This window comes from Lissotriton helveticus, chromosome 11 (assembly GCF_964261635.1).
Source record: "Lissotriton helveticus chromosome 11, aLisHel1.1, whole genome shotgun sequence".
Classification (NCBI taxonomy): domain Eukaryota; kingdom Metazoa; phylum Chordata; class Amphibia; order Caudata; family Salamandridae; genus Lissotriton; species Lissotriton helveticus.
The window spans coordinates 1,050,128,603-1,050,148,333 of NC_136072.1; the positions used below are offsets into that span (position 1 = coordinate 1,050,128,603).

The window sequence follows — 19,731 nt, forward strand, 5'->3', positions numbered from 1 at the left end:
TACAACACATTTACATTTACACATAACAATTTAATGTAAAACGAAGCAGTCAGCATTTTGGGTCAAACACTGCAAATATGTTCATGTAAGCTTGATTTTCCCACTGCAGAACATAATAATATAAACCAAAATATGTGTCACAGGAATCATGGGCGTTCAACCATCTGATTAATTAACAAGCACATGTAACTCAAACTATGGCACTCAAACAATAAACAGAAACTATCATTCACCCACCTTGGACATAATCAGAAATTTTCAACACCTAAGGCCTGGAGTAAATCTTTTTCCATGGTGTGAACAGTGGATGGAATTCTCCCAGACTTTTTGGCGATTTAGGCAAAGATACTTACCATACAGGAAGTTTTTTTCCAGGGGCAGATAAAAAAATAGTGCAATTCTACATAAGCACGGACTCTTACCAATGAGCAATGGTACAGTCCATATATGTCAAATGACATTCCAAGTAGGAGAGGAAATCTCTGAAATCACATTTACACTTATTTTTTGTAAAATGGATCTAATGTGTTTGCACCTACAGTGTGAAACCTGCTCCAGTGTGCCTGCACGTCATCACTCAACCAAAAGTGGAGCTCTGGAGAGTGTAAAAAGGTACAGAAGTGCAACGCATTTACTATGTTCGAAATGTTCACTCATATCTGGGAATGTTGGCGATGGAAATCTGAAGAAAAGCACATGTTGCAGTTTTTCATTGAACATTTATGTACATTTATCCATTTGAGGGAGACTTACAATAGAAGTGTGTATCAAGAAAGCCTCAGCTGATTGGTGTTGGCACAAACATATTGATCTTTCATTTGAAGACCTGATATTCCCTTTTAATTTATACCAAACCATTACCATAACATCCTAATGGTATAATCTGATAGCCTCATCACATCATTTTACATGTTTTTACCTTCATTTCCAGGATTAAGCGGCGATACAAAGATAAAAATGATCTGAAAGAAAAATATACACATATTGGTCATATGTAATGACTTAATTGTGGGCATTTTTAAAATACCTATACCTTACGTTGCCCAAGTCTATTTGTCTCCATTGGAGAAATGGTAACTATGTGGCAAGTTTTATCTTAATTTACCGATTTTATTCATTATGTCTGCAACATTAAAATATTCCAAGTCTTTATCATCTTATGCAGAATTTGCCCCATCCCACAAAATGCGATTAACTCTATGTCCCATCCTTGTCATCGCAATCTTTACCAGGACAGGGTGAACTTTACGCTCAAGACATAGGGGCCCATTATGATGTTGGGCGGATTGCCCCCGCCAGGCTGGCGGTAGCCACCGCCAGCCTGGCGGGAGCAATCCGCCCGACATCCGCACTCGTTTTCCCACCCGCTATATTAGTATGGCGGGGGGGACCTCGGCGGATGGAAAGACCGTCTGCCGCTTTTCCACCCTGGTCGCCTTGCGGCCGGGGCAGAAAAGGAATAATATGGTGGCGGTGTCTATCAGACACCGCCAGCCATATTATGATGGTTGTGTTTAGGTGCCTTTCCACGGCGGCGATGCCGCCACGGAAAGGCATGCGGTCTTCACTCGGGGGCCCCCTTAGGGCCCCCAGAGTGAAGTATAGGTGGGGGTGCACACGGGGGGTACCTGTGGTACCCACCCTTCATTTGCATTAACAAAGCGGCAGGCACCGCGTGGTGCCTGCCGCTTTGTTAATGCAAATGCTGAAATGCATTTTTAGCATTGTGGCAGGCGGTGCAGAGAGCACCGCCCGCCACAATGCTAAAAATGCAGGATGTGCCCGCCACGGGAACCCCCCCCCTTATGGCGGGCGGTCCCGAATTCCGACAGGATGGCGGGCGGACAAAGTCCGCCCGTCATCCTAATGATCCCCATAGTGTTTACCCCATATCCGTTAACAAATTCTTTTGGAATTACTTTTTAACCTTCTGCTAAACAATAGTAATCTTTTCTTTGTTTCTACACATCTCAAGTCTCCCCCTCATCTACCCATAAACCCCCCATTATCTAGGTCTTAACATGGCCAATTTTTCCTGTCTCTCACCTTGAGACAGGCTGTATACCATAAGCAAAATTGATACTGGTACAAGATATAAAGTAAATGTGGTGTAGAATAGACACACAAGGCCTGTGCTCTAGCGGGTCCTATTTTCCACATGTTTACCTTTGGTGGCTCTGCTTTAGGTGTGCTAGCGTTGGCCAAGGCCACGTTTTGCTAGCTTAGGCAGGCCAAAGAGAGTCTTCGCTCAGCCTGTGCTCCCGATCTTCCAACAAGACACTTGTGGTTTGAGTGCTGTCAGGCAGCCATATGGGAAAAGGACGAGAAGCAGTGGTGTAACATAAGCCCCTGTCATGCAGGGGCCCCAACCTCCCGAGGGCCCCCTCAGCAAAAGTGGTGGGCCCATCTCCGTGTACTTTGCAGGGGGTGCCCTCCAGTTTTGTTACACCACTGGCGAGAAAACAGCAAACGGAGACAGCAAGCTTTGCTTGGAACAGCTGATTTATTTAGATATACAAGTCCCGCCCCAGTGGGCGTAAGCAAATTAGCCTTATGGTTTTCGTAGTCCATTTAATATACTGCCATAGTACTTGTCGCTCCATTGTCAAAACCCTAGTGGGTGCTGCTTGCTCCGGGTTAATAATTTCTGCCACAGTAAAACATTGAAAAAATGTCAAACCCTGATGGGTCCAAGTGATGCGGGAGCCACTGCACTGCACGCCAATATATACCAGCAGCAAAGGTCCCCCTTGTTCTTTACCAAGCTCGTGATTCCGAGCATTGCAGATCCGCCAGTTCCGGCAGCGAAGTGCCTTCGCGGCTGGATTGGCCGCATAACATCAATGAAAAAGAAGGTTGCCCCACTGAAGACGCCACACACAAAGGGGTTGAATGTACAAATACCACTGGGCAGCAGCATTGTCAGCACTCCCCCTCACATGCTTCCTGTAAATTGCCAAACACGTTTCGAGCACAACGTGCTCTTGATCACTGGAGACAGCAAGCGTTGCTTTATTGTGGCAGTAATTATTAACACAGAGCAAGCGGCACCCACTAGGGTTTTGACAATGTAACCACAAGTACTATGGCAGCATATTAAATGGACTACAAAAACCATAAGGCTAATTTGCTTACGCCCACAGGGGCGGACTGGTGTATCTAATTAAATCAGCTGTTCCAAGCAACGCTTGCTGTCTCCATTTGTGTTCTTGGTCTCCATCAGTCTCGTACAGAGCACCCTGAAACAGATCCTCAAAGGTCTACTGCCATAACTATTCATCCTACCTCCCCGGTGAGGACCGTAACAGCTCCATTGAGCTTGTGGACTAATAACATCAAACCTTTGGAAGTACTGGTGCAGCAAGTAGTTCATACTTGTAATTTCCCTACAAACATTCTCAAGTTTATTCCATAGCATGTCTACAGGGGCAGACATGATATACTTAACAGGAGTACTATTCTGAAGCTGCTTAGGATAGTAGCTGGTGCGAGATATTTTGACTCTATACACCTGGAGTCTATTGACTCCAGGTGTATAGAGAAAATTTAGAGAAAATCCAGCCAAAAGACAGAGTGATGTTACTATCACCATGTGCAGTACTCTGGACTTGGCTAACACAGTTTGGCAGCTCAAGGACACTTTTTCTACCTGGGGGATGGAAGTCTCACCAGAGTTACCACCCTGCTATCCTATTCCATTGCTTCCACCCTCAAGTAAATCCAGCGCACCAGCTGGTGGAATTCAAGAGGTGCAACTGGCTATATGCGTGAATGCACTGGGCCATTCTCAAAATGTTACCTCAGATTTTTAGAACTCTCTAAGTAACTCCACAAGAATGCGTAGCTTGCCTCCGCCTACCACCGGCCAATGAACTCATGAAGGACCTCGCATATGGCCACCTACAGAGCATCAACCACTACTCATATAAAGTTGGAGGTCCTTGCAACCCCTCTCCTGGGTTATGGGCATCCCTACGCCTTTTGCCAACAACACCCATTGGATCCTTGTGCGGTTTCTCCACACTTTCTCATTTGCAGCGAGATCACAAGTTCATAGGTGGCGACCGGGGATTGGAAATCATCACCACGCCTGACTGACATCCTGTTTGTTTGGCCCCAGATATAACATGAGATGGAGGAGTGCAATTACCCGATAGTAGTCTTGGAAGCGAACATTCTCCCAAATTCTCCATGTTGGTGTGGAATATATCCGGAATTGAAGGAAAAAAATTGATGACTGCACGTGGATTGATTTTGTGTGCTCTCACTCGATTTTATGCTTACAGGAAAGATGGGCCGTTCCTCCTGCCCACATGAATGTGTTTAGAACACTCCATCTACCAGCCATTCCATATTTCTCTGGGCGCCCTAAGTGGGGCTTGGCCACCAATATTTCAACCATGGTTAACATAAAACTTTCTGTTATGTTGCAGATACCCCATTCTTCCAGATCATGGGACTGGAATTTGCCGCAGGCTCACAACTGGGCATCGTGAACTTTTACAATAACATCCCAATAGCAGATATCTTGTTGAAACTGGACTGTGATCTGGCCAACCTTAATTCCAGAGCAGGCAAAGAGTTGGGTATGATCTGGGAGGTGACTTTAATGCCCATCTTTGCACCCCCCACCCCGATCTCAAGACGCTTGCAGCATTGTGTACTGTGAAAGGAATCCTTCTCATTTTTCTCATGATGCATTTGGTAGTCACATCAACCATATGATGATGAAATTTAACCTGTGTTTTGCGAATTATTACAGTTCTGTGAATGTTTTTTTCCCTCCAATTTTTGTGGGTAAAGGGCCGGGCTCTGGAACTGATTTCATTACACTTTCTTCCACCCTAGCAGCTTCAGCAAGCGAAAACTTAGTACATAACCTCGCCATGAGCGACCATCTTCCCCAAAATCTTGCTATTGACATCAGCAGCTGGTAGGCTTTGGTACGTACCTCTAGGAAAATTACTGGCATAATTGCTAACAAGAGTAAGGGTACCCATATAAATGGGGGGTTTGTTAATGCCAAAACTCTTACTTCTCAGTTAGTCAAGGGCAATAGCGCCCTGTTTGAGATTTGTCTAGATGCAGAGGCTGATGCAGCCAGTATCAAAGTTGCTTTCAGTTGATAGACTCGCTTCTATTAGCAGGGGGTCTTTCTGGCCCTTCCTATTTCTCTAATGGTTGTCAAAGATGCAGGTGCCTGGGTTTGGTGGTGGAAGTGGTACAAGGCAGATGATCAGTATGGCAAAAGTACACTCCTCAAATAGGCAGTGATTTACCAAAGTGATCTGTGGGGTGTACGCCTTTGCAACTTCCTTCAGTGGTCAAGGAGTCTTCGCAAGGACAGACTACCAGATGACAAAAACGTGTGAACCGTCAAGCTCACCTGAGTTTGGAAAGGTAGCCCACTTCTGAGCATGTGGGCAGAGAAAAATCTGCTTTACTGGACGACCCCATACATAGTAGGTTCCAGGAACAGAATGATAGACTGTTTGGGTTGAGTCTTCCCATGCTCGACCGAACTTCATCATCACCTATAGTTTACTATTTCTAATTGATCGCATGTGGAATCCTTGGCTGGATCGGTTTGCATCCAGGGAGGATGCACCAGAAGAGTGAACACCTTATAAAGAGGTAAGGGCAGTGGCAACTCTGTCATTCCAATGGCTTCCAGGACTCCTATTTGCATTGTTGCTATTGCCTTTCTCCTGGGGGTGCTCAAGATCCCAATAGAAAAGCCAGACCTTTTCCTGTCTGCTCCCTTTTGGCTGTGGAGACTCTTTTTCTTTATTGGAGCAGATGACTTTGACTCAATTGGTTTGAATTCCAGTGTTTCCGAGTCCCTTTCTATGGCCAGATCTTCTTTGCCAACCTCTGCTCCACCTACGCTTGAGCACTGGAAACTGGAGGAGTGCTTAATTTCCTAATAATCGGAGGTGGAAAGGGCGACATTTGGAATTATTGACTTCGCCAATGGAGTGTTTATAATAATTGACTGTACAAGTCACCACTAACGCACCGTGGTTGAAGATTTCTATCAGCCAAAAATGGATAAGGCCATAAACAAAGCTGTGTTGGTTAGACCAGAAGATAAGTGTTCTTCAGGAGTAACATGGACATCTCTCCACCTCAGCCAATGTGCTTTCACCAACCATTCAAAAAAGCCATTTAAAGAAATATGTGCAATGCTGGAAAAGGTCTGTCTACCACAGGTTGTGCCTTAAAATTGTAACAATACTGGTTGTGTCCTTACCTTATCCTGTTTCAGAACGTGTGACACCACCTCCCTGCTGCCAGTCTCCAGGCCTTTGTAAGCAAACGGTTCGAATCCCATTTTATTGCAGTAAAACGAAGCTGCCTTCAAAATGAAGAAACATATTCCTTGTAAGTATCAGAAAATATCATCCTCTAAAATCAACAACATGTATCCCTTAGGTAAAACAATTGTTTGCAGCAATGCTGGTCCGTGAAAAAAATATGTTAAATCCTATGTTGTGGATTGACAAAACATATATGTATGTAGGTATTAAAGTAGGCTATATTTCTACAGCCCAAACCTAAACAACAGGGAACCGTATACTGCACAGGATCAACGACGATCAAAGTCAATGAGTGATAAGAGAGATAGCTGGTTTGTGGGCTGTTAATGCAATGTTATTAATGTTCTGCAAAGTGGTGTATCTTCAACTCTTTCTTAAAATAGTGCCGCACTGGGGCGGCCCTTTTGGATATGGGGATGCTTTTCCAGATCCTGAGTGCATAGATGGAAAGGCCTGCTGCCTTGTTTTTCTTTTTACACTTCTTAGTTTGCAGTCTCATGGTTTCCTCTCTGCGGGTGAGCTTAGAATCACCAGAGATGATGAGTGTGTTTGCGTGATAAACATGAAGATAAGTAAAAAAATGGACTGATTACTTACTGGTAATCTTCATTACTCTGAATATCCTTCCTTGTCCCAGTAATTACAGAATTGAGGTATTCGCACACCTCTCACAGGTGTCACGTCACCAATTAAAACTTTTACCCCTCCCCTTCATCCTAAAGATCCTTTGGACCTGCCCAGCCTGAGCCCATGATATATCTCTTAGACTTCACAACAGTCAGTTTTCGCCAAGTGTTACAGATCAAAGTTGTGTTTAGGATGAGGGAGGATGAGAATGTGAGTGCTGGGAGAAGAAAGCTATTAAAAGGAATAAAATATGCCGGTAGCTAATCAGACCATTACCACTGTAACCCCTCCCTGTCCCAGTTCTTACAGAATTGAGAATAAATAAAAGCAGTACAACACAACTTGATGCACAAAGAAATGTACTACTTTTGTTGGCTTGCTACACAACTCTTTATTTAATTAAGCATAATAGAACAAAAATTATTTAGATAACACCAACAGAGCCAAAACACAAATGTGTAGGCGGCATAGCTCAGTGGGCACACTTGTCTTGGAGAGAATGCCTCTGCCCGCTTATGTCTATGAAGCTGCCATTCATCGTTTGGATCACCCCTGAATAGATCTAGGTAAGCAAACACCCTGTGAGTCATGAGCTAAAGGAATATCAGATGTAATCCAGTGTCTTAGAGTAGATGAAGAATTCAAATTTCCCAAAAAGGTTGTCTGAAGTCTATACTCAGCTAAACAGGAGAGCAAAATTGCACAGCTCAAAAACACCCATAAGATGCAGTCTTACTTTTTCGCTCTCCTTCTGAAGATGGGACTTGCAAAAAATGATGGAAGAGTAATTTCTTTCCCAATGAGGAAGTTACAAACCACCTTAGGTCAAAAATGTGGACTAACTGTAAAGTAATCCTATCAGAATATATCTGAAGGTAAGGAGTCATAACTGAAAGGCTAACAATAAGACCATCTTAAGGGACACAAATGTAATAGGCATGTCCTCTAATGCTCAAACAGTGGAAGCTGTAAATCCTTAAGCACCAAAGGAAGATCCCAAGGCATAACTGTGGAGTGGAGTGGTGTGGCTCACTGGTTAGAGGCGGCAGGCCCGGAAGCAGAGGACGGCCCGGGACCAGGGTTCAATTCCCGACGCGGCAGGGTCATGGACCAAGGTCAGCGGACTCGATAATTCTCGCTTCGGTGCCTACTCTAACCAGGGATCACACTCGGCAACTCTGGGCATTAGCTTGCCTCATCTCCACAACGGCCCCCCACATACACCGGGGATGCCTGGTTTCACCTTGGAGATACCCAGCAGGGATCATCTGACAGGGAAAGCCAGGACGGGTTCCCCAGTGGTCTACAGCGCTGGGACGCCCCATTGCTGGGGTAGCCATGCGCTTTACAAGACAACCTAACATAACATAACATAACTGACAACTTAGGAGGTGGTCACTGCAATGAGAACCCTTTTAAAAGATGCTCCACGGTTATTCAATGCAGCCAAACCACCCACCCCCACAGAGAACAAATGCTTTTAATAGCTGCTAACTGAACCTTAAAGGTAGCTACTGTAAGCCTAGATCAATCCAACCTGCACAACCCGAAGCATCAATTTGGGTTCACATGAACAAAGTTCTAAAGCCTGGTTCTGACAACAAGAAACAAAAGACATCCAATGCCAATTATAGGATCTACGAGTAGAGCTTTTATGGAACTACTGAACAGCAGCTGCCAAAGATAAAGAGAGACCTGGATTTTGCAAACCCTTCCTCTCATCTTCCAAGCAGACAGATAAAGTCTCTAAATAGACTAATGTGACAGCTCTGGGCTCTAATTGTTATGGAATATGGAAGGCCATTCCATGCACAATGCCGTCTTCATCAGAAGAGTGAAGCACCCCACGTGAGGGTAGAAGGGGGTTATTACTAGGACTTCCTCATTCTCCCTGTTAAAGACGTACCAGGAATCTCGCCATGAGAGGAAAGGGAGAGAGTGCAGAAACTAAGCATTGATTGACTGGCAGGCATCATGCTTCAGGAAGAGAGTGAAACTGCTGGAATAAACTCAGTCCTCGAAAAATTGACTCGCCCAATCGCTATTGCGAGTCAGAATTTATCAGGTCGAGCTCTTTTTAGCGTCTACTAGTCTATTCTGGCCAGTGAATTAAAGCGGGAAGCAACAGGTGTTCTGCTCCTTCAGAAAGTGAATGAGCAATAAAGACGCCTTTAAATCTTGTTTTTATCTTGACACATTTGCTGTCTTTTCCAGGAAAGAGGTCATATGTCTGTTTGTCTTTTTACTAATTGTTGTATATCTCATCCTGGAAAATGGTGTTTACTTTTCTTTCTCTTATTACTGTTGAGAAGTGTGGCTCACTGGTTAGAGGAGGCAGACCTGGAAGCAGAGGTCAGCCCGGGACCAGGGTTCAATTCCCGGCTCGGCGGGGTCTTGAGTCCTAAAATGTCCATGGACTCGACAATTCTCGCTCCGGTGCCTACTCGATTCACGGGCTCACACTCTGCGACTCTGGGCAATAGCTTGCTTAATCTCCACAACGGCCCCTCGCGGCGGGATGCCAGGCTTTCACCTTAAGGATACCCTGCCGGGGTTATCTCACAGGGGAATACCAGGACGGGTTCCCTAAGAAGGCGCTTAGAAACCGCTTGGTGATTTGCGCTATATAAATTCCTGTACATTTACATTACAGTTAGAGGTTTTATCAAGTTAGCTGTCTGACAATCACAGCGAACATTTAAATAGCTTGTAAATAAATAGTAAAAGTATTTCAACATATATTAGGAATTAAGAAATAACTTTTGTTTGTAACTCAGAAGTGTGACGCAAACAAAGATTTAAATAGGAGCAAAACAAATCAGAACACTTTACTTGGTGATGTGTAAATGACAAATATTTGCAGAAACTGAATTCCAAACATTGTACACTATACAGGTTTATCAGTAATCCACATTTCAGGGGGACATGTTGTGGCCATTTCTATGGCTGATTGCAAATAAGTATACTACCACTTCATGCTTCAGTTATGTAATTTGCTAAAACAGGATTTGAGAAACATTTCTTCCCCCGCCCTGAAGACAATGCGCTTAATAAACTAAGAGGCAAGTCAGCGGTCATGTGTATCCTACATGTGGCTAGATTTGAATTATATATGGAGCAACAGTTTAGTCTATATAATCAAACAAAGTGTTTTGTACATCAAACATCCTGAACTTGCGTATTTGAAGGTGCTCTCGTGTGTGATAAACAAGATAATGGTGGCTCAGTGAATTAAAGTATTTGCCCAAGATCACATATTTTGAAAACAGTTTATGAGTCAAGAGCTTTATAATTCGGTCAAGTTGATTTGTTAAGTCACTAGACCTGCAGGTCTAGTTGCATTTTTATATGCCTGAAACTCCTGTATTCACAGAAATTATTTGAGCTGAGGTGTAATAGGCTATGTGCAATACGTTTTATTCAGGATAAACAGCGAATGACCCAAAATGTATTCACCTATGGCCTCTATCCTAGGGGTGTGGCAATGCAGTGCTAAAGGAAAGTAGGTAAGCTGCAGCAAAAAAACATTGGCAAAACTAATAAGTCTGGCTCAGAGTGCCTGCTCCTTAGCTTTGCCAAAGTTTTTTTTAATGATTTTGTAAATCTTTATTAAAAAGAATCATGTAAATGGCTACCCATGCATGCGCATACAATTGGACGCACAGCTGCCCACCTTTGAATATGTTTATATGTTCCCCGCAGTAATGACTTGATGTCCTGTTACAATGCTCCACCAAGCCATTACTGCGGGTATGATATAAAGAGGTAGTAATGTGCGGGCGTGGCTTGCAGTGCCAAGATGGCAGACGTGTTCGGAGTAGGCTCTCAGCATCTACCCCATTATTCGACGTGACTCTAGTCTACAGCTTCCATCCAATGTCCTGGCCAGATTTGTCTGCTCCCCAAGTTGGCCCTCTACAGGCGCAACCCGCCATTGCGATGATTGCCTGCTGAGAACTGCTTCTCTGCTACGGAATTTGCTTGCGGCCTACATCCGCATGGCAGCAAGATGATGATAGCTGTGCAGTCGGGTACCCCTGGTGCCGCTGCACTATATTGGTTAACATTCCCAGCCGCCTCCTGCTGACCCGACCGTGAGACCACGGGTGGCAACTGAGTGGCTGGGTGTCTGGTCACTGAGGCTGGCTGAGCGGTAACGGCATGCCGACGGACCGACCCCCGAGGCAGAGGTGAGCTTGTCTGGTTAGTGAGAGGGCTGTGGGCATGACGAGTACGGGAAAGAGAGCTGCCGCCTGAGAGATCCCTGTGGGTCAAGCGAGCATGTAAGCTGCAAGGCCATTGCTCTCCTGGCTGCCCCTTTCTGTCTTTTCTGCCCTTGCTCACTGATGGCTGAGGTGTCGGTGAAGTGGCCAGATCAGACCTAGGCCTAGCGGCGGGGGTAGAGTGGATGCCTTCACGCCACACCATGGCCCTGGCCTCTTTACCTGCTGCCTCTCCCGACACTACTGTGTGTAATCCCGAGCCCGCTGGATCTGGCTTGCCGCTCCTGAGCTGTTGTGGCTTATGTAGGAAGCTGGCTCTGATTATATACTATACCAAAGTGAGGTATAGTGTGCACAGAGTCCAGTGGAACCCCAAAGGTAGGCAGAGGTAAAAGTAGATAGTACCTCACTCTCTATTTGTGGTAGTGTGGTCGAGCAGTAAGGCTTTATCAGAGGACAATGTTAAGCATTTGTTGTACACACTCAGTCAGCAAATTAATTCAAACCAATTGTTTTTGTATGAAAATATTCATTTAGTTATTTTATTTCCTAGAACCAAGCAAGCCTGGCACAGGTAAGTAACAAATAATTTGCAGTAAATATACAGTTTGAATTGCAATTGTAAATGTACTTTGATTTGATTACAGTAGGGTTACTGATAATGCAATGCTTTCCAGAATACAGTACAAATACTTTTTAGATTACTTTTCTTACACAGTGCAGTACAGTATACCTGGATACATTTCCTGTAAACAGGTAAGTAAAAGCGTTTTGGTTATTTAGTGACAGTTTTAAAGGATTTCTTAACTCCACACTTAAAAACTTTTCATAGAAAAACAGTCAATAATATCCTATGGAGGAAAATAGTGTTATTGGTTCAAAGATAAGTACTTTGTTGTGGGAGTTGGTATTCTGGGATTAGACTCAGGGGTCCCCCAGGGTCAAGGATGCACTTTTGTTACACCCTCAGCGGCACTAGGGCGGCCTGGTGAAGAGTGCTGAGGCCCAATGTTATCCAACGGGAGATAGGGGTCTCCGGTTGGTGGCTTCTGACGAGCAGACTACTGGGTTGTGCGAGCAATGCTCCTGGACTGAAGCTCAGGGTAAATGGGGCTTTGCAAAAGCACTGCAGGCTCGTGGACGAAGGTCTTCTGGGTGCAACCATCACTTGGAGAGGTAAGTTGGGATGTTGGGGGTTGGTTGGACACTATCGTTTGGGCCACCCAAGGCCGTTTAGCGTCGGGTGCAGGGGTGCCTTTTAGGGTTGGATCTTCTTACTAGCACCTGGTCCCGGTTGGGAGGACCTTCTGGTTTGAGGTTGTAGGCATCAGCTAGAGGCTTGAGGCAGGTCAGAGGTCACTGGATCTCGGGTCAGGATCGCTGGGGAGAACTCTTCTTGGTGTTGGGCCACTCGAACTCGGGCCCAACACCTCATTGCAGGGTGGCGACTGCAGGTATCATACATATCCTTTGGGCTTGCCCGCCTCTGCAGCGATATTGGCGTGCAGTCCAAGCTCGTTTGGTGCACTGTATTGAGAGCTCGCTCTCTCTCTCGTACATGTGAGGTGTGCATACTCAGCCTATATGGGCGAGGTAAAAAGTATAAAGTTACACCTCACATCATAGATCTCGGCCTAATAGTAGCCAAACGGCTGATCACATGCAGGTGGACATCACCCGGCTCTCCATACCTCACAGCTTGGATGCGATCGCTTATCAACTAGACAGAGAGTGTTGCATTACATAGGGAGGATGCCATGGGGCTCTGTAAATATCCATTGGCAAGAATTTGTGATGCGGTCATGGCAGACATCCACACGGATATATCTGATGCTTACCCATCACTGGAGGTCCAACTAAACCGCGAAAATGCATCGGAGGCGACGTGCGTGAGTCAGTGCCCCCTGCCTTTGTCGCTCCCATTGGCAGGAGATGTGGACGATGAGCGCCCATTGCCAGATGATGGCCCCACTGATGGGGTGCCTGGGGACAGACAAGAGTACCTCACTTAGCAACTAGACGTGGGATAGGGTCTGTTGGCGGTGAGGGAGGGGGGAGCTACTGCTGGCATCACAGTTACTATTGAGGTTCTTTCTCCACACGTGTTCTCAATGTTGTTTGATTAAGACCTTCAACTGTTTATACGGTCATTGTGAATAATTGGTTGTGGCAAACAGTACATGCTCATTTGATGTAAAGAGCAGTCGTTTTGCAGTATCACTTTTTATGATTCGGATATATGTCTCCTGTCAGACTGCGTCCCACTCACATTACAGGTACAAGGAGTGGCAATGTCTTTTCAGTCACTATTCAACATTGTCAACAATGTAATTTATCACATTGCTCTTGCAAAGTGCCAACATGCAATTGTTAACTGATGTCATTATTGTAAACTGTGTTCCTGGAATTCCATCTTTTTTTTGTAACTGTAACCATAGAAAAAAGCAATACATAGATTCAAACAAAGAGGTAGTAATGTGCTTAATACCCCAATGGGACATGCACTTTTGCAACTCTTTAGACGCAAATTGCACCCCATTGTCGGTGACAAGTTCAACTGCGGCACCCTCTCTCAAGTATAAAGACTACAAATATCCTACCACCTCCTCCGTATTGGATGATTTCACAAACTGCACTTTACGCTGTTGTGTACCATATCCACCAAACCGTGCCTGTTTTGCTCATTCATTACATAAATAGATCTTATGACATCCAGACCCAATTTGAACCAAGGCTTATCCAGAACACGTATGGCTTCGACCAGACTCGAAAATGTAACTTGAGTTTTACCACTCACTGTGTAAGCAACACATTAACTCACATAATGTTCTACACATTGATCCATTCCCGGCCACCATATGATCTTGCTGATCCTTCTCTTCATAGCTCTCATGCCCACGTGTCCTTCATGGGCTCGGGTCTTGGGGGATATGCTCAGTTCACTACTAGACGGACAACCACTGTAACGATATACTCTATTTATTGGGCCATAATGGGCGTGGTGAGAGAGTGGGAGCGGGCAGTGCAGGGAAGAAGGCTAAAAGCGCCCTCTGCCGAAGCGAGATCGTGATGCTAACCGAGAGCAGGCGGCCGATTCCAGGGCTCACAGACGGGCTCCAGTTCCAGAGCCCCACGGTGCAGGAGCCCTTCTTCATTCAGCACCTGGATGCCTCCCTGGCCGCTGCTGTAAATGCAGCTCCGATGGCGGTATCAGTCACTACCTGCTTCACCCAGGCTGATCGCACTGGTGCCATCAAGGCACAAAAATGCGTGATTAATGCGGACCACCACATTAAAATGCGTTAGTCTAACCCCTGATGCGTGGTACTTGGCAGGGCTGAGCTATGCGTTACCACCCGTTAATTGATGAGCTCACTGATAATTGGTGATGTGTATGTATCACTGATACGCAACAAACAGTCCAAATCTGAAGTTGAAAATGAGGCCAAATCTGAATAAATTGCCTCTTGTGGCCTCTCGTGAAGCCGCACCGGAAACCAGGGACCAGCTAACAACGGTGTTAGGAGTAGCCTGACTCTGTCCTTCAGAAATGCCCGCTCTGCCGGTCATGGGGTCCAAACTCCGCTGGTCGCCATTGAAAAGTTCTCCAAATAACAAAACTGTTGTGTCAGTTTGAAGTATTTATTCTAGATAAGCACAACACATACGTCAGAGCGGGCACGAAGCAGCAACTCTTGTTTCCTTCCAACATGAACATTCCAGCATTCCACCCCCAGTCATTGCTGTCATGGTGCCACAAGAAGTTCTGAATACATAACCCAACAACTACTGTCCTAGGGAAGTGGCAAAGAAGTACTAGAGCTAAGTTGGAAAACTGCAGCAAAAAAACATTGGCAAAACCAATAAGTCAGTCTCAGGGTGCCTGCTTCCTGGCTTTGCCAAAGTTTGTTTTAATGGTTTTGTAATTGCTTTTTTTTTTTTTTTTTAAAGACATTTTTTTAAAAACAGCTCACAGGCATGCACATACATGTGGACACACAGGTGTTTAGCTTTAAATATGTTTGTAAAAGATCTTTATTTACAAACATTGAAAGATGGCCACAGCTGCATGTGTATGCATGTGCAGTCAGTCAGACATCTGAATATTTTTTAGTAAAGTTTTATAGAAACTTTTAAAGACAGTCGGCCTTGTAAGCACATCCTCTCTAGGGCTGCGTATGCAGACAGACTGGGTGATCAATTTCCAAGAACTTCCTTGAAAAACATGGGGCCGACCAAGTCATTTTACAGCACAATTAATTATGTTGATCACTCAAGGCTACTTTTGCCCAAATGCAGCCCAGCCTACCAAGGGATTGCCCTGTTTATTTATCTGTGATTTTAACGCTCTGACATACTGTTTTTGGCTACTTTTACAATTAACCACTTTTCTGCTGGCTCCATAACACCGATTTGAAACTCAATGCTAGCAATGTAGGGATAGTAAAGCTCTTTGAATCAAGCATGCCACATGCAAACAAGGCCCACCCACCACTGCAGTCTGCTAGCAGCGACTAGTGCAGTCAGCAGGTACCTACACATCACCACCACTACTCACGATATGTAACACGTAGTACACTACAGCCCACCTGAACCCTAGATTCAGCTGATGTGTACTGTACCACCAATTTCATGGGACTGTCATGGCAATGCTCAGAACGGAAATGGGGGAACATCTTTAATATAACATTCATTATTTTATAGTTTTTTTGTTTTCTTAATAGATCTGATATTGGAGTGCAGCACAAGATCTGTGGGCCTTACTAAACGCACTTCTTGACATATTCGTTTGCATCAGACATCCTTCCTGAAAAGTGTTCTCAAAAAGCATGCAGAATACAAATGTTTAAGTTCTATCATGTCAGATTTATACCAATGGTATTTATCTCAGAGGCCCCTCTATCTACTACTCAAGCTCCTGAAAATACAGAATGCAGCAGCCAAACAACTTCTAGATCTACCTATCCATATCTCATTTCACCGGGCCTTCAGTTAAGCCCATCACCTTCAAAGCTATGTGCATTCACATTCAATTTCAGAGAGCCTTATAAACCTGGCTGTTTTCAAGGACATGAAACTGACCACTCCTGGGGCAATGGTAGGTGCCTGCTTGCGTGGCTGCGCCTGTCCCGTCCCTTGCAGCACAGCCTCATGCGGAAGCACAGCTATAAGTTGGCTGCAACAATACTGTAGCATTTCTCCGATCCTCCTTAACACAGAGTGCTTCTCGTGAATAACAAACTAAACAAGCATTGAAAATGCAATAGGTCTCGCCTTTTATTAAGTTAAAGCCATTTGCTTTGCTGGTATTGTATAGCAAAGCAAATGGCTTTAACTTAGTGAAAGGGGAGACCTATTGCATTTTTAATGCTTTTTTTTTAGAGTTTATATAGCATTCAACCAACGCCAAGGTCTTTTGAGTGCTACTAAAACATCTAGAAGTATAAGTATTGTTTTTATCTGCTAATAACATAAGAGAGAAAGTAATCAGTGAATGGTCTGTCTAAGTTAGAGGGCCAAAGTCCAAAATGTTGGTGTCTTCAATGTTTGAGTTGGAGCATTTTCATATCCTTTTCCAATTGTTTACAAAGGGGGTCTTCGGTGTTCTCAAAGTGTAAATTAAAATCACCAATAATTATGCATTGCCCATGCTTAATCTTAGTGGGGTTAGCAGTGCCAGGAGGTTGGTGGGCATTTGGGGTTGATATCCTGGTGGTCTATAAAGAACTGTGTCTCCAAGAAGCTTTCTTATTTTACAAAACAGCTGGAAAGCTACAAGTTCTCAGTCTTTTTTTTATTTGAGTGGTTTTATATAGCGCTGGCTGGACCCAGGAGTATCAGAGCGCTTTACAAGGTGTTTCAATACAGGTACAGTGTGTATAAGCACAGACAATGGATTAATAAAAGAGCAAGTCCACATAGGATACATGACATCTAGATAAAAAAGTAAAAACAATTGCTAGACACCATGAGAAATACAATATAGCGGTCACAGTTTGGTGGGAAGCCTCACTTAAGTATACAGAAACATGAAAGAAAAACTGAGGGTCATAAGGAGGGGAGGTAAGTGATCAGATTGAAGGAAAGGGGGTTGGGCAGGCGGGTGGTCACTAGTCATATGCGGAGCAGCTAGGTGGGGTGATACAGAGGGGCGAGGCTACCAGGGAGGGATTAGAAACCCCAGTATTTATTAAGGAGAAGAAGTTTGAGTTCTTTTTTTAAGCTGGGGTAGGACTGGTTACAACGGAGGTCTTTTGGGAGGGCATTCCAAATAAGTGGGGCATTGCCTGAAAAGGAGCGTGACTGAGTGGAATTCTTTTTCTGAAGGGGGGATAAGTAAGAGGGTCCAAGCGTTTATGGGACGAACAGAGGTGGGTGGACCTGATAGAAGTAGGACTTCACAAAGACCCGAGAAAGTTCTGGAATGTCTAAAATGGAATGTCTACAAATGGGGTGCGGATGGTAGTTCTGACAAGCCGCAGAACTGGGTCCCGCAGGATAAATGGGTATCCCATTTTAAACCACAGCTTGCGTTGAGTGACGACCAAGACCCATCCATGGAGGCGACTTCTATCCCCTTTTTGGAAGATCCCTTCACTTTGGGGGATGTTCGGCTGGCCCTAGATGCCGTTGTTCCTGGTAGAGAGCCAGGAATTGACGGGGTTCCAGCTGACCTATTTTTACAAGATAAAACCTCCTGGGGCCCCTACATACTACTCTTGGCAAACGCGGTTGCTAGGGGAGCGCCCATTCCCCATTCATGGAAGGGGGCCGAAATTATCCCAGTTTATAAGAAAGGGGATAAATCCCAGCCTGGAAACTATCGTCCTATCAGCCTGATCGATACCACTCAGAAAATCATTGGTAGGCTGATTTTAAATAAGGTTCAGGCCTGGGAATGGGACCATAGTATTTTGTCTCATTTGCAGGCTGGTTTTAGAACTTCCATTAGCACGGTCGACCAGGTTTTGCATTTTGCAATGCTGTACTGGAGGACTGTTAATTGGACGTGGCAGCCTATATGCTGCATTCATAGATTTAAGAGCAGCATTTGATCTGGTCCCGCGCCCAACTCTGTGGAAAGTGCTTAATGATATGGATATGCCAGGGGACATTTTGTCATTAATCAAAAAGCTCCACCAGGAGAATTTTGCTCAGATTAGGTGGGGCAGCCCTGGCAATGTCACACCCCAGTTCCCAGTAGAAACAGGTGTTCGCCAAGGTTGCGTCCTGGCGCCAACACTATTTTCTCTGTATATAAATGATGTTGCAAAAATTTTAATTGGTTCCAATGTTAATGCACCTATCCTCGCAGGAGCCATAATCCCTATTTTAATGTTTGCCGACGATTGTCTTATAGTATCAAAAACCTCAAGCGGGTTGCAGAAGGCTTTGTTAATTTTTGAAGATTTCTGCGTTGCCTGCGGTCTGGAGGTTAATGTTCTTAAATCAAAGTACATGTCTTTTAATGCACCTAATACATATAAGGGTATTATATGGAGCTTTGAGCCTAGAACACTCCAGGTCTTTGACTAAGCCGATAACTCCAGTGCTATTGGTTTATAATGGCAAAGTAGTTAGTTCCACTTTGTATGGCGTAGAATTGTGGGGAAATGAGAATTTAAGGGGGATATCAGCTTCAGAAAATTCATTTCTCAGGAAATTAATAAAACTACCCCAGAGCACCCCACTGAGCCCCCTATTTCATGATCTGGGCCTATCGCCAATAGCTCTAATTGCATCCTTGCGCCCAATTTTATATTGGAGGCGGATTTGGACTATGCCTGAACTGGACACATACACCAGGGGGTTGATTGATGTAATTAAAAGTGACGGTTCCCGGAAAATCAAGTGGCTAGGACATATTTGGAGTGTTCTTTTTGATTTAGGCCTAGGAGAACTGTGGGAAGATCCATCAAATGTCAGGTTCCCACCAAAGAAGGTACTAAATAACTTGTACTGGAACCATGTGGCCTTAAAAGCCTTTAGTAGCACTCCTTCCCACTCTCTCACTGGTTTGTTTTTGGAAATTAAAGAGCGGCCTAAACTTGAGGAATTTTGGGATACCATCACGAAGCCCCTTGACCGCAAGCTCTACTTCCAATTAAGAGTAGGAAGCTTACCAGTAAGGGCATTTTCTAATAGATGGACTAGTGGGGGTAAGGTTGCCTGCCCAGCTTGTCTGGGTATTCCTGAAACCATTGGCCACCTCCTGTTTGAGTGCCCAGTGTACGCGGCGCCTCGCCGGAAGTGGCTACGCCCGATGTGTAGGCTATTGGGCACTAGTAGTGGACTAGTTGCAATTAGGATTATTCGTACCTTCCCAACCGCGACTGTGTATATAGCGGTGGTGACATTTTTAGGATGGGCATGGTCAATTGGAAGCCGATTGTTGAAAGAATAATCGGATCTATGTAGGCCAAGTATTTTTGCTAAACCATTGTGCAATAGTATCGTCCATACCTGTATTGGTAATGAATTCATTGTATTTTATAAAATTTATAATCTGGAATTTTAACTTGGTTTTATTCATTTTTGCATGTATTTTTATATGTGGAATA

General features: G+C 44.6%; 1 protein-coding gene across 1 annotated transcript in view; it reads right to left on the reverse strand.

The window, feature by feature from the left end:
• Nucleotides 1-19,731, reverse strand: part of HPD (4-hydroxyphenylpyruvate dioxygenase) — a 105,250-nt gene that overhangs the window by 64,046 nt on the left and 21,473 nt on the right. Inside the window, exons 4-5 of the mRNA XM_078667542.1 lie at nt 6,254-6,358; nt 920-962 (exon numbers count right to left, since the gene is read on the reverse strand). Of these exons, the coding sequence (XP_078523668.1) occupies nt 920-962; nt 6,254-6,358 (148 nt within the window). The remainder of the gene's footprint in view (nt 1-919; nt 963-6,253; nt 6,359-19,731) is intronic.